Source organism: Monopterus albus, unplaced genomic scaffold, assembly GCF_001952655.1.
Source record: "Monopterus albus unplaced genomic scaffold, M_albus_1.0 scaffold335.1, whole genome shotgun sequence".
In the NCBI taxonomy this organism is placed as follows: domain Eukaryota; kingdom Metazoa; phylum Chordata; class Actinopteri; order Synbranchiformes; family Synbranchidae; genus Monopterus; species Monopterus albus.
Window position 1 is genome coordinate 73,595 of NW_018128215.1, and position 15,589 is coordinate 89,183.

At 41.1% G+C, this 15,589-nt stretch overlaps 1 protein-coding gene across 1 annotated transcript in view; it reads left to right on the forward strand.

The window, feature by feature from the left end:
- Nucleotides 1–360: 360 nt before the first annotated feature.
- The window catches only part of LOC109974505 (contactin-associated protein-like 4), a 79,775-nt gene continuing 64,546 nt past the window's right edge, over nt 361–15,589 (forward strand). Inside the window, 1 exon segment of the mRNA XM_020624715.1 lies at nt 361–694. Within this exon segment, the coding sequence (XP_020480371.1) occupies nt 610–694 (85 nt within the window). The 5' untranslated portion in view covers nt 361–609.

Genomic DNA, 15,589 nt, shown 5'->3' on the forward strand with positions numbered 1-15,589 from the left:
GCGTTTCTAATGAGGAGAGCATTATGTGAAATGGTAACCACTTAGAATGTGTTACATCGCCATGAAACTTAATGCAGGACTGGGGAGAAGTTTAGTTTGAAGTGTTGCCATTTTTAAAGGTGCAGTGTGTGGGATTTGGTGACATCTTGTGCTGAGGTTGCAGATTGCAGCATTCAGCAAAGATCTCAAAAGCCCCGCTTCCATCGCTGGTGCCAGCTCAACTCTACTGGCCTCTACTGAACTCGACTCGCTTTTGGTACCCGCCGCTTCAACGTGATTTCTCTTCAGGAGGGTCGTGATGCTTGTTTCGTTTGTAACTGAAATTGAAATGAAGTTCCTAATTAACTCAGATTTATTCACAACTAAGTTTTGTGCGGGAGAGCCTGTGCGTAATTCCTTATACTTCCACCACAGTGCTGCTCGCTGCCCTATCAAACAACAGACAAAACTGTGCTCCAGACTTCAGTGACACCCCCACCCCAAACCGCAGCCTCCCCCTCTCTTCCTTCAGTTGGAGGAGGTCTCTGTTTGAGCTGGAGAGGAGAGGTTAGACCTGTCTCCCTCCAGCAGCCGTCGGGCTTCTCTGCAGCCTCCCACCGCATCATCATAATGGATTTAGGGAGTAAAAGAGTCACTGGAATTATCACTCAGGTCGCCCTGCTCCTCCTCAGCTCGTACGGGGCAATTGCAGAAGGTGAGCAGGCTGTGCGCTTTTATACTTTTCCCGGAGGAGACGGAGAGAGTCCGGGCAGCGCAGACCTGGAGAGGAAGATTTAACAGTGGCTTCATCCTTTTGCCAGACAGCCTGGAAAACACAAGTCCTAGTTATATTCAGATGTGTGTCTATTTGCTTGCTGTATTAATGCGGGTACAGTGCAAGGATTTTTTTTTCTTCTTGTAAATGAACCGCGCGTCTCTGTTGCGCATTGGCACCCGGTTGTAAAAAGGCGACATAACGAGTTGAATTAGTTTGGTGTGAATGGCGATTTATTTTCCCGCTATTTGGGAGTAAGTAAACTGTGAGAATTCTTCCTTTATTTGATTTAATTTGTCACATTTGAATTATCTCCTTACTGATTATCAGGTTTAAGTCGGTCATTCCCTAGTTCAGGAGCTTTGTATAAGGATAGAATCTGTTGCTCCAGGTAAAAACGCTTCGAGACGCTCTCTGTTCTCCAAAGTTCAGGCTAAATTTTTTCAACTACAAATGAGTTAGAATCTAGCTCTACCACTGTGTGCAAAAATAACAACATGGCTTTGATTATTTTGATGCACAATAAGCATCCTGGGACTTAGCCATGTTTGTGCTAACACACTCACACAGATCAGCCAGTGTGCAACCTGTGAAGGCTGGAAAAGACACCACAAGACTGAGAGGCTGCTGGTTTAATTATTTGACCTCTGTGGTGGAGAAATGAAGCAGAAACTGCCTTTGCAGCTTTCATTTCCTACCAATCCTGTAATAAAGCATTGGAAGTCAGCTGGGATTGTGGGGGCACCTGTCCCCTGAGAGCAGACAGAGAAATATCAAATCAGAGATGGAGAAAAAAACATCTATAGCTCCTTCAAACTGTATGAATCTGTTTCTTTCTTGCTGTGTCTCTCCTCTGCAGCGTCTCCTCCTTCCTGTTGTTTCTGACTCGGGTCTGCTGCTACCACTCCGTCCACTCCTCCTGACTTACTGTATATCTCTGCTCTTTGCTCTTTTCTTCCTGGTGTCTCTTTCTGCTCTTTCCTATCAGCTTCTCTTCTCCTCCTTTCTTCTACTTGGATCTTTGCCCACCCACTCCATCTTACTGTAATTACAAAGCTTCTTTGTTCTTCTCCTGCATCTACACCCTGTCCTGCTGCTCTTTTCTTTCTCTCTGCTTCTTCAGGTGATTCTTTAACTCCTCTGCTGTTTCTACTTGTGCTTGACTGATGAGGTGGTTTTGAAGACTCAAACCAGTGCTGATGCTTTGTTACTCCCACTTCAATTTCTGTCAATCTGTTAAAGACTCAGACAATATTTAGACCATCATTCAATACTAGAAGGCTCCACTGAAGCCCAGGCTGATGTAGTTCTGAAATACTTTCAGGGTTACCAGGATCACACCCAATCAGCAATAGACAAAAGTCTCTAGTACTTTGACTAAATTAACAATACATTTTTTAACAATGCTGGAAATGTGAAAATTGCATTAAAATTAAAAATTCTCTGCTGGTTTTACCATCTGTTCTCATGGGCAGGGAATAACTTCCATCATAACAGAGGGATAAAACACTATTGGCCTAATGTATAAGCTTTCTGTTGATAAAATCAGTGTCTTCTGCTGTGTCACTCTCATTTTCCCTCTCTTCCTTTGGTTTGTCTGTTTTGCTAACTCTCATTCTCTGTGGCCTCACTATCTCTCTGCTTATCTACTGTACCTGACCCAGCAGCACACTCGTCATGCACGGGCTATAAACCACAGCAGCATAATAAGTTAAGAGTGCAGAGGTGTTGGGATCCCAGCTGCTGGTTTCAGACTGAGCTTCACCCATGCTCACTATGGAGATGGTGCTCATTGACAACACAGGAGAAATACATATTTTAACAGCCACAGATGGCACTCAGGTGACATGTTAGCTTTAGGAAGTGCAGGGGTTTATGTCATGAGATTCAAGGAAGTCAGCGTGTCCAATGGCTACCCACAGGGATGTAAAGTCACTGAGCATCTAATTGCTTTTTGATATTAACAGCATGACACTCACAGCATGTTTTGAAATGGCTTCTTACTGTTTATGGGGGTAGAGGAGTGGAGACGGGTCAGCCCAGAGTTTGTAGAGGCCATAAAGGAACCATGAATGGACCTTGCATTTTTAGTTTGCTGTTGCTGTATTGTTTTTAAAAGATACAGTCAATAACCAAATGTAAAAAAAAGTCCAGAAACTCCACTGAGAGTAGAAAACCCCTGGCAATTACCAAGATCAGCGCTCGCATCAAGCTTGTGTATCATTGTAAAAGAACAAGGGCTTCTGTTCATAGTAGCCACTGTTGTACTTTTTGTACTTACAGTATATTCAGAATTTATACAGTGTGAAATCCACTGTGAAGAGCAAGCCAGACCAGTTTTTTTAGTCAGAGGAGCAGAAAACAGACCACAACACTGCAGCCTACATCACAGACAGATTAGATGTCACAGTATCTCATCATGGGCTTAATTTTCACTTTTTGCTCCTGTAAACTGAGGCTTTAGCCTCTATCAGTCTGCAGGGAGATGTAGATGTTCCTCAGCACCTGAACAGGAAAAAATAAAGGATGTTTGATTGTAAAGTCTGTAAGACAGGAGAAAGAAAGGAGCTGAAGGAGCACACATCTTCTTAATGTTAACAGTAAACCTTGCAGATGCACAGCTGCACATGAATAACCTATATGCATCCCCAACTTGATCAAGGTTTAAGAAAGTTGAGGCTCTTGAACAGTTGCAGACTGAAGTGTTTTGCTGATGAGTGTTGCCATTTTCTAATTCTGTTGCTGAGATACTGGAAGTAAAAACTGTGGTCAGAGAGTAGAAGCTCTAACTTTAACATGCTGACATTCTTACACTGCTAGGATGCCGAGTTTTAGCAGGTATATTGTTTATTCACAATCTTAGTTTAATATATTAGCATGTATAAATTTAAGTTGCACTAAAACATTAATCATCAGTTGTGCAGCTATTTGGTGATTAAAGAAATATAGGACAATAAGCTTTTGACCTGTTGATGGCATTGGATGAAAAGTCAAAGGATCAGCACATTTAATTCAGTTGATCCTGATGGTGACATGAATGTGTATACCACATTAATGGTACCAGTGTCATTACTGTTCATCCTCTGGGAACCATGAATGTCTGTATGTAAGTTCCAAAGTAATCCAGTCAATAGCTGTTAGTCTGGACCAAAGTGGTAGACAGACTGACATCTTCAACAGATCCATGTCTAGAAAGGCTAAAAATGAAATATGTTAGTGATGCAAAGTTAAGAAAATAGAAGGTTTTTTGCAGACCTGCCTTGAATAGCTTCACACAGAGCAGAGAGACGTGTACAGCATTAGTTTAATGTACTGTTTGCCTGCAGTCTCTGTAGTTGTTCCATGTATAATGTGAGTAGGTATAATACTGCCTTGAGTGTATTTCTACATTATTCATTGATATTATGCTTGTTTTGCTGTGGTATTAGGCCTCAGTTTTCCCTACTGTTTTTAAAAATCCTCCTTTTTCTTGGGCTAGTTATGCCTCTGGATTATATCGATGCTTTTTAACTGCATAAATTGAGTAGTCAAGACATGTCCAGTTTGGTAATGTTGATACATACTTTTGGTTGCTGTACTGTGTAAATATACATGAAGGCCACTGTTGTCCTTGTACGCAAAGTTCAATAGCAGCTTGGGGGAAACACAGAATGTATACAACTGAGGTAAAGTCAATCTAAATGTTCCCAATCTAAATGAGCATTTAAGTGCAGCAGTGGCCAGAAAACGGAGGCTGTAATGCACATTTAAACTCCTCAGTGTGTATTTACATAAGGCAATTAGAGGAAGATTAAACATACTGTAGCTAATATTAGCCAGACTGTTTGAAAGGGAGTATTTTAATGTAAAATAAACTTTGCTTTAATTTGGCTTGCAATTAAATTCATGAAAGTATAAAAAGGTGTAGTATAATGAATGCAAAGTACTGTGCCATCTGAAAATACAAGTGCAAACATTGCAGTTGCACAAGCATATGAAAATATACATGTATTGTAAATGTCTTGTGACTTACACATGCACACAGAGAGGATTATAGTTCAGTAGGAATTCAGGATGGATTGATACAAAATGGTGAGGGATAGATGATGAATAGACATAATGATTGATACAACAAACCAGGAATATTACAGTATTTTACAAATTAAATTACTGCTGACAGATCAGACCAGAAAAGCAGGATGGATGGATGAATAAGACTGATGGACAGAAAATATGACCATCATATTCCATTAAAATAAACAGAGGATTGCTGGAAATAGAAGAACTGGTCTTAGAAGTCTCAAAGGTATCTGGCATTTAAAAGTCAACAAAACACATTCAAAACATTTATCACTCAGAAAGGCCATTTACTGTTCTGTATTCACCTAATAAACATCTATGATGTCTCTCCATGTAATTTGTTTCAGTGCTCAGTTGTTGCCAGCGGCAAGGTCTGACTAAAGCTGTTTACTAGAGTGACCTGGATAAGCTAGAACATATCCCGAGGTTTGATATTTGTGTTTCTTTGCTTACAGTAACTGCATTATTTCACAAATCAAGGGGATTTGTTGAGTTATTACACACTCAGACTCCGTTGGCAGTTTATTGAGGACACCTATCTGCAGTTTTTGTTGAAACTGTGTTAGAGAGGTGTTGATTCAAATGGAAGATTAACATATTTCTCATTGTGCTCACACTGAGAATACATTTCTACCTTCGTCGTCTACATGTGTGCTCTCTCTATCCTTCTTTTTCTGTCTCGGTCTTCCCCAAGGTTTTTATCTCCCTGTTGAGCTGATTTAGAGCCACTGGCATGTGTAGTATAATCATAGCCTAATCACAGATAATCTGAAGAACACTAAATGACTTCAATTCTGGCCTAATGATAGACAATACCACTACACTCTAACTGTGTGTGTGTGTGTGTGCTAAATTGCATTTTCAGCCTCGTTCCTCTGAGGAATTAAGGGTTCCTGAGTCACCCTCCTCCCAGCGGGGGCCTCAAGGAGAGACATTTTAAACCTAAACTTGTTAGTAGCAGTCAGTTTGGTTTCTGTCTGAGAAGAGGAAAAATAGGTGCCTCTTCTGCCTCAAAGACAATTGTTGCTTGAAAAGCTGTTTGAGATCCAGATGTTTTGTCATGTGAAATCAATTCATATCCAGACAGGTTCAAAACTGTTCTGCCACCTGCCCCCAATCATCCTGTGATTACACTACCAAGAAACAGAACTGACAGTCACGATTTTACACTTTGGACGCAGATGCAAACTCAGCACAAGGACGTACAGGCAAGAAAACAAGGCTTTATTAATTATACTGTTGAAAATACAGGTAAACAGGAACACAGGTATTCTGGCAGACAAGGGGTTGGTATATTCATAGGTTTAACCACTATGGCTGGCTCAGGAAAAAACAAATAATAATACTGGCTTAGGAAGACACATCTATGAGTAATAAGCAACACAGTTAACTATGATGGCAGGAACTTGGCAGGAACTTGGCAGGCAACTGGCGTAAAATATTAAAATCATAGAGAAGTTACTAAACATCCCAGCAGGCTAAAGTGGGGAACAGGCTTAAGCCAGATTTATACTTCTGTGTCACTGCATGTATGGGAACATGTGTCTGTCATTCTGAGACAGTAGCATAGCTGTTGTATTTGTTGTGCATTTACGTAAATGTTAGCGTTCTGACTAGGGGGTGCACAAACGGCAAAGAACAGAAAATGAAGAAGAAGTCATGAAACAGAAATGGTAGAGATTTTGAGCAACGCTCAAAGTTGTTATAGGTTTTGTCCTAGAACAGGTATTATCCCACTTTATTAAGTGTTGATTTTTTTTTTCAGGAGACAAAGTCTAGCCAAATAATGCCAATTTAGAAATTGCTTCAAAGTTTTTGGTGATGTGAGTACCCGTTAGCGAGCCAGTCAACAGGCAGCTATGTCCCAGTCAACATGCAGGATGTACAGCTCTACACAACATGTAGTTGAGATTTGGGAGCTATGCACATCAGCTTGTCTGCGACCATCAGCAACGTACGTTTACCCATAAGCACTTTAACTGCGTAGGTACACATTGATGCCTACACGCAGTTGTGGACAAATATAAATGAAGCTTCAGTCGTGGTCACAGAAACAGTTCATATCAGAACAGGCATCCCAGGCAAATAGCTGGTCAAAGTGGTCAAAACCGGGACAAGCAGAGAAGACAAATGCTTGAAAATAACAAGAGACAAGTTCATTGATGACAATCTGGCAGTGAGGCAATGCTCAGAGCTGGCTTTTGTGCTGGTTATTCACATTTGATATCAGAAAGAGTTGCTGGAGACTGAATGGGTTCTTCTAAAAGAGTTGGTTAATTAATCTACTAGGCTGTGGGGGAATATTACAAGTGCTTGATTAAGCTCCCTCATCTCCTCAAGGATTAATCTGGTGAAGAAAATGCTGAGCATGGGGCAACTTCAGCAGCCTGTTTATGGTGGAGCAAAGCCCTGTCTCATGGGCATTTCTTGTTTTTCAGTGAGCTGCTTGTTTGCACAACGAATAACTCAAACCTGTGAATGTAAACTATTGGGTGTGAATGTTGTGAAGTTCCCTGCAAATGTCCCAGTCCTTCATGATTCAGTGTCAGTATTAGCCAGGATGAAACCAAAGATAGAAATCCCCTTCCTATTTCTTTTATTAGTATCATTTATGGAAATATGTTCAGGCAAAGTGGAGCCATGAATGGGATCTGATGAAGTAAAGGTTACAGAATGAACATAGAGCCACCAGTTGTAACTCTGGATTTATTAACCCAGGAACAGGTAGTTATGTGAGGAGCTTTCTATTAGTTATTGTCACCAGTTATGTTCAGTAGCATCTACTGTACTACTAGCACCCGACTATAAGTGTTGCCTTTACCCTCATGTCAAGCTACTAAATTGATGACAGACTGCTATAAGTTTTTTAATGTGATTTTTCATGTCCTTCCCACTTAGAAGAATTAGAATATTAAGCTTCACCTTGAAAATCCCTTAATGTTATGAACTGTGCATTATTCAAAATTTTTACAGGGCTAATTGAATATCTTTCTTTAGCACCAGTGCATCTACACAGATTCATACCTCACAGCCCAGATTCTAATGCGACCTGATCACAGCTTAATGCTGTCAGTGCTGCGTATTTTTATGAAGTCCGTACTGTGTGACCGCAGCTTGGCTGCCTGCTGTTCTGTGGTGACTGCTAATGAGAAGAAGCAGGGCAGGTCAGTTTGTGTTAGAGAGTAAGACGGAGCTGAGTCAGTGGCCAATAAAGACAAAGCTACAGCTGAATTCCAACACACACTAAAACAGAAATCAGCACTTTGAGGTGAAACACAGGAGGAAGGTGAGCAAGATGAGCACAATGAATTTGGATAAGAGAAGCAAAGGAGGATAGACTTTAGAGGTCAGAGTGAGCAGCCTGTCTGCTTGTAGTGTTCCCTCAGTTTCTCACAACTGCAGTGACATTTTCTACTCCCTTTCCCATTTTATCCCTCACTGACTTTGCTGTATGTGTGGGCAGACCACCATCTGCTTTCTGGATGCACTGCCTCACATCTTGGAGATGATTTGACTTCATGAAACAGGAAGCAGAGGAGGAGGAGGATGACAGGAAGGACAACTGGTGTGAAGAAAGAGATGAGCAAAGAAGATGAGGACAGTGAAACAGGGACAAGCAGGAGAAAGCTGGAAGAGGATAAATGTAAGGTTAGTAAGAAGAGAAGAAGGGTCAATAGAGGTGAAGGCAGGGACATGGAGTGTAAAAAGAAGCTACCTGGCGTGTGACAACATAGTTTTGCTCAGAGAATTTGACGGTTTAGTCCTGTCTGTTTCCCTGCAGTGACATTCTCACCTGCATCTACAATTTCACCCCCCACTGGCGTTTGAGTGTGTGTATGTGTGTTTTCATGTACAGCTCTCAGTTTTTCAAGTTGTGGGTCTTTCCGAGACCGCGTGGCATAAATATTAATGCCTGGCCGAAAAAAAGTCAGATTTGAAATGTGAAGAAACAGCCGCTTTGAAGCTGGGATTTTCTCTGTTGCTCTGTGTTCCTTCCTCAACATAAAAGTTTACAATGTTGTGCCACTACAAGTGGATATTGTACTGCAGGATTAAGATATCTCTGAATATATTCATAACTTGCAAACATAAATTAACAACATTCTCATTACATTATAGATGAAGATACTTGGATAGAAAAACAAACTGGTCATAATTAATATATTCTTCTAAATGTATTTGCTATTGCAAATTATTTCTATATAAATATAATTTCTAGGAGATGGAGTTGCATCAACAGACAACAGCTCAAAATAGACATATTGATCTTAGAGACTTCAGAAATCCCAAGACTAAAGAACTTATTGCCTCAAAGGAACATTTTTGTCAAAGAGAGGAATCTGGCATTTAAAAGGCTAAACCAAAAGGCAGAAAAAGGAATCATGTTTGCTCAGACCTGTAAGTTGTCCTTTAAGCTTTTATTCCTCAGAGAGCCTACCTATAGTGTATCATTCACTTAATAATGGTTTATGACTTCTCTCCACACATTGTTTGTTTCAGTGCTCTACCAGCCAAGGTTACATTAGGGCTGTACATTAATGCAGCTTCAATGTACCTGTCAGAAGTTCCTATTTCCCAGCTGTCAGACCACTTTTCAAGCCAGCACCTTTCAAGTGCTTCAAGGCTGGCATCATGAATGCAAATTTAGAAAAGATTTTAGTGTAAAGAACCTATAGCTTTACTGACTATAAAACTGCAATTATATGGAAGAAAATAATCATCCAAATGCAAATGTTAAAATGTGAAATGCATAGTTTAAAGTTTCATTAAATAAGACTTTGCACATTGTCTGATAAACCCAGTGAGTTAACCAGGCCACACTGAAGGCCTTATATAATTTGCAAGAATACACTAACACATATTGTCTAGACTAAGACTCATAAAGGTTTATTGCCATATACGGTAGTTCTTGCATTATGCCTGTTTTTTAAGAGAAAATTCATTTGACCAAAGCACGAGTTAAATGATATAGCTATACAACATCATCTGCTACTGAAGCTTTGGTTCCAGTGTGGTACATTACATTGTTACAACTGTGCAGTGATTTACATAATGTCCATAATGACATTCAACCCCCCCCCCCAACAATCTGAACTTGACTGTAAACCCTTCAAAGACAAGAGAAAAGACAGTTACTGCAGAGATTCATACTGTGTCAGTACTTAAATATATGAGAAAACACTTTACTGTATGTTATGGACTCTAAGAGCAGTGTGGTGGTCTTCAGGGAGCTGCTGGAGCTTTCAGGTCCTGACCGGTCATGGCACAACAGTGTCATAAATTTTACCCTGGCACCAACCAAAGAAACAATTGAATTTCTGTGAAGTGCATTATCATGACAGAGATAAAACACTCCCCAGCTCCAGCAAAAGATTAAATTTAAAGCAGGCAGAGAGCAAATGTGTGTAACACACTGGTCCAGAGCAATGCAACGCACAATCATCTGCTCCCCAAACCCCATCCTCACCAGGGCCAGCATTTTTCTGAGGAGGAAGTTGAAAATCTTTTTGGCGTGAAGAGTGTGGTTTATGTGCTCTCATGTCGAAAGGGTTTTGATTTGTGTGAACTGGAGGGACTCCTGTGTGTCTCTGCTCTGGCTTGGTTCAGGGTTTTAAATGCAAATGTTTTACTTTTTAAGCAGCAGCCACCTACAATTGTTTCTATTCCATCAGACCTCTGCAAAATGAGTCTTTTAAGCATGATTCAAGCAGTGCTGTCAGGATTTTACCCTAGCTGCTCCCAGTTACACTGTCCTAAAAGGGTTTAGTAGTTTGGGCTAAAGGTTTTGCACCATTGGTTGTCCCCTCAACCGCTGGAAAGATCAGAAATCCTTCTCTTGGGGAAAGAAATCTAAATATCCTTCGTGTGTGTGGGCCCAGAAACCGACTGCTTGAGAGGCAGGGGAAGACGGACAACATCAAGTTATCTGCAGAGAAGTTTTTATAAAAGCACTTATCTTCTAATGTCTCCTGAGGGAGGATGGCTGTAAAGTAAAACTAAGTAGATGCTGTGACTGCAGCTCCTGTTGTGGTTTAGTGAAAGTGTAAAGAGGCTGCACACAGTCACAAAGAGAGCAAGGGCTCCATTGCTGCCTTTGGTCGGATCTAATTTCTCTCCTAATGTTCCTGCAGTAATAAGCAAGTAGTAAGTAAAACTGGAGGTTGTCTTGTCTCTTTAGCAGAGTCGGGCTGTAAAACACTAGTCACATTACAGAAATACAATTACTTAAGACTATTTCTGTAACAAATAGGATTGCTTTTTTAAATATTATTTTAAATATTAACAGTTACCATTAACACTAACTTACTTCACAGCCCAGTCTCACAGCAAATGTGTCATAGCTACATTGGTCTGCAATGCAAAACATACTACTCTCACCTCGAAAATGTTAACATTGCAACATTTTTCTCAATCTAAAATTGAAACTGAAAGTATGGTTATGTTTAGCCACAGAAACTACACGGGTCAGTTCAGGCACACAAACTAGATGGTTAAGTAAGGTTAGGAAAAGGACCTGGGGTTGGTTAAAACACACACAACACAACTTCAGACACAACATCATCTCTGCATGAAAGTCAGATGTAAAGTTCCCAGCCATACACCTTTGACAGACACTACAATACATAGCTGTTTTCACACGTGAACTCCAGACTATGTTCACGAAATCGGGCCCAGACTTTGTCCAGAGTTGCCCTTTCACACATGTTGCATGCAACAGGAGGTAGTCCCTGTCAGACATGTTGTCACCTACTAGAAATACTTCATTTGGTGTATGTGCAGGGGGTGCGCCGGGGTAGAGCGGGACATGATGGGGTCACATAGTCAGTTTGTAATTTGGTCATAAACAGTTGAGTCTCTTGTCCTACCTGAAACATTTTGAGCTTCATAAAGACATATGTTAAGGTGGAAGTGTTGCAGTGAAATGAATACAATCAGACAGGTGTACCTAATAAAGTGGCCCATTACTGTAATTCCTAGGGAAGGTTTTGGGTTTTCAGCAGTTTGTATCTAACTCTGATGAAAGTGTTTCATCAGCAGCTTGTTTCAACTCTGTCTGCAATTATTTGAGTTAAACCTGGCAATTTCAAGATGAAAAGATTTTTAAATGCTGCCGTGACATGGCTTGTCACAGTTTTAATCACTTCATTTGCTCGATGTCTGTCTCCCACACAGCCACCCACATGGCTGCTCAGCGTGACCAGTCTCAGTGAGAAGGATGGCTGTTCTCTCTTTTCAACGGGTGTCTCAGTGTTATGCAGAATGGTGTTTGCATGTGTGTGGGCTGTGCATTTTGAACCATCTGATACTTAGTCTTAACACCAGAGGAGGAAAACTATTATTGGATTTGTCTTTCTAAAGGTTTAGCACTGTTTAAAAGTCAGGATACATTTTGGGATTGTTTGGCTGACAAGTTATTTTGTCATCATGAATTTAGACTGTGTCTATTGATGGTATTGTTGGCGGTAAAATGTTATGATGTGTGGTTAAAGAGCAACTTAACACCTGTTTTAGCCCGATCAAACCCAGGATGTATGGCCACTGTTATGTTATTCCACTCAAAAACAGTGAAACACATCCCACGGTGCCCAAATAAAGGTCCTGCTGATAGATTGTACAGATATCGAGAGTACAGTAGAGTAGATTAAAGCAGTGGTTATAAGATGATGAGGAGTTAAAGAGTAAAAATCACCCCTCAAAGGGATTTCATTATTTATATTTAAAATGCAACTTCTCCTTCTAAAATATGTAAAATCATTCCACCCATGTCAGCTTATAAAACCAGAATAAACTGCAATAAATGAGAGATTGAGGTATTTGCATTTCAGTGTGTCTGTACTGTAGGTGGTAGGTGCCATATGCTGGTCAGAGGTCTGATCAGATTCTCTCATCCTGTGCTATTAATGGTGTGTCAAAGCGCGCTAATTAAACCAGGAGAAGAGATCTCCTGCAATGTCTGCACCTTCAGGGTATTAGTTAGAACAGTTCACTGCTCTGCATTTCAATTAATCAATTAATGAGCGAGACCACAGGCAGCTGTAGGACAGACACTGGCTCCTGTTGAATAATTCAGCAGTTTTAATCAGCTTGCTCTGTCTGTCACGGCCAGAATGTAAATACACCACAGTGTGTCAAACCAAGAAACACAGATTCTTAAATCAGGTCAGTGGGGTTGTTTTTCTCATTTTGTACAGTAGAGTAACCACAAAGCTTAGTTTTAAAAAAATTCCTTTAGTTAGATGAAGCCTTAGTTCTGTGCATCAGTCACCTTGGATTATGTTGAAAATGAGAAGTGTCTGTGAGAAGATGATTAAAGTTGGACTCGGACAATTTGAACTTTCTGGCAGGTGAGAAAAAAACAGAACATTTACAATATGAGGCTGCCAGCTACAACAATTTATAGTGGGATTTTAATGGCATTGCAATGATCAGTTTGCTCACAGGGGAGAAGTAAATCCCTGCAAATCACCCTAAATTTAACTTTGGCGGCTTTCACACTCAAATCGTTGCTGTTCATCAATAGCAAACCATCTTTACAGTGTTAACCGTTGAAGAAACAGGGAGCTGGAGATCCCTAAGGGGAGGAAGCTGTCAGGTTTGGCGTGTACAAATGCCAAACAGAGGTTGTGGTGAACTCAATTAGAAAACCAGACGAACCGAGGTAGCGACAAGTTCTTTACTTGTTGTAAGCAAAACAACTAACACAAAGTCCAGGATATCAATCAGGTCGATAAGACAGTCCAGGGTCGGCGCCGGTAAACAGGTATAGCCAGGGGATCCAAACTCGAGGTCAAGGGGGACAAAATCAGAAGGTTGGTACACTGCAGGCGAACAGAATCTGGGAGGGCATAGACAAAACACGGTGGTCAAAAAATGGTAATCCAAGATCAGAAACAGAGAGTCAGGCAAGGTATAAATGCTGGAGAGTCAGAGCTGGGGTCTAGAACAATCTGGCAGCGTCCTGGTGGGAGGACGCTGCCTAAATAGAAGTAAAAAACAGGTGCAAACAATAAGGAGCAGGTGAACTAATGATGATTAAATAAAAGGGCCAAAACTGAGGTGAAACAAAACAGGAAGTAATGTGAAAATAAAAGCATGACAGGAAGCAAGAGGGGCAGGAGCGTGACAGAAGCTATTGTAGCTTATTAGATGTGTTGCATCTTCAGGTTTTACAGCATGTAAACCAGTATATGTTGGAGTATAAATGGCTTCATGCACAGGCTCAGGTTACGATTTAATACACTTTTCTTTGATTAAGGTTTTGCTTAATGCAGCTTGGACTTCAACTTGTTAAGACATGCCATTGTACTACATCAAATTATAAGCACACAACACTATTTCTTGGCTTCATAAAGACTGGACCTCTCTGGGTCAAGATGGAGGTAGCTGTGGATTAGGTCAATGAACATTGATGTTTTCTACCTGAGGATTGTTAGTGTTCTAGAACCTCATTATCCAGCTCACCTCTACGTGCTCTGAATGTCTAAATAAGCCAGGTTGGTTCATACTGAGAAGCTCTCTGCTCTGGGTCTGTGCAGCTTCTGGAGCTCTGAAGTGCAGGATCTTCTGTTCGCTGCTGTTTGAGGTGATGGATGGAGCTCCTCAGTGTTCAGGGTCTCCAGTGTGGGCACTTTGTTACTGAGCAAAAGAGTCAAGTAGTGGACAATGCGAGTGAATGAGCCATGGTCTCCCTCCCTGTCTCTCCTGTGCCATTAGTCTGCCTAACATGTCAGAGGTAATTAATTGTGCTTGATAGTGCCAAGGCTGTGTTACTTCAGAGATTTTTCTCTTTTGAGACTTTTACTGCTGACAGATTCAGTTTATTCACCTCGAATGATAAAACTGACTGTGAAGGGATGGATGGGCTGCAGGAGAGCGCTTTGCCTCTTTTATCCCCTCAATATTGTCCAAACGATTAAACACATTTGATGGGAGGTACATTTGATATTTCATTGCACTGAAAAGTCATATCCTATCATTCAGAAGTCACAGCGATGGTTCTGTGTTTTAATGGGACTTATCTTGTATCACCTGGAATAGAAATGGCAGCAGTGTTTGGACCAGTATTAGGTCAGTTATTTTTTTATCCCACAGTAGATTAAAGACAAATCGCCTTGTCCTGAATCACATGCTCTTATCCCTGCCTTTGTTCTTCATAGCAGGCTGTTTAATGTCAGGGAAATGATTTGTCTTATCTGCTTTGTGTTATTTGTCCCAGATACTTTTGTTACAGGAAATGCTACTGATTCAAAAATGTCAACTTTATTTGTTGACCTGGACACTTCGAATGTAAATGTCATGAGAAAACTCTGAGAAAAGTTTACCTTCTATTAGATATGGGGGCTGACAAAAAGAGAAGGAAGGTGCTGTTTGTGTCAAGGAGGAAGGTGCAGTAGTTCAGTATCCAGGAATGTCTCTGTCCTACACCGCCAGGGTCAGAGTCAGGGTTCAGTGGCTGCAGAGTCCAGCAGGTATTCAACATTTAGCTCCGTTGTCCTCTGAGCTGTCTTTGTGCTCCACTGATCTTAAAGCTGTGCTGAGGAAAAGCAGCCTGGTGTTTTTGAACTCCTCTGTGGAGTGTTGCCTCAGCGAGGCTGTGCCGTCACCACACATTATCTCCTCAGGGATTACAGCGCTCAGCATTGGAGAGCCGTCCCTCTCATTTCACCTCTTCATACTACTGTAATTCACCTGGTTCTCACACTGAGGGCTCTCTCAGCAGCCACAGCGTCTGTCAGGCCAAGGCCTATCGGGATGAAGATGATCCGGGGGGGGGGG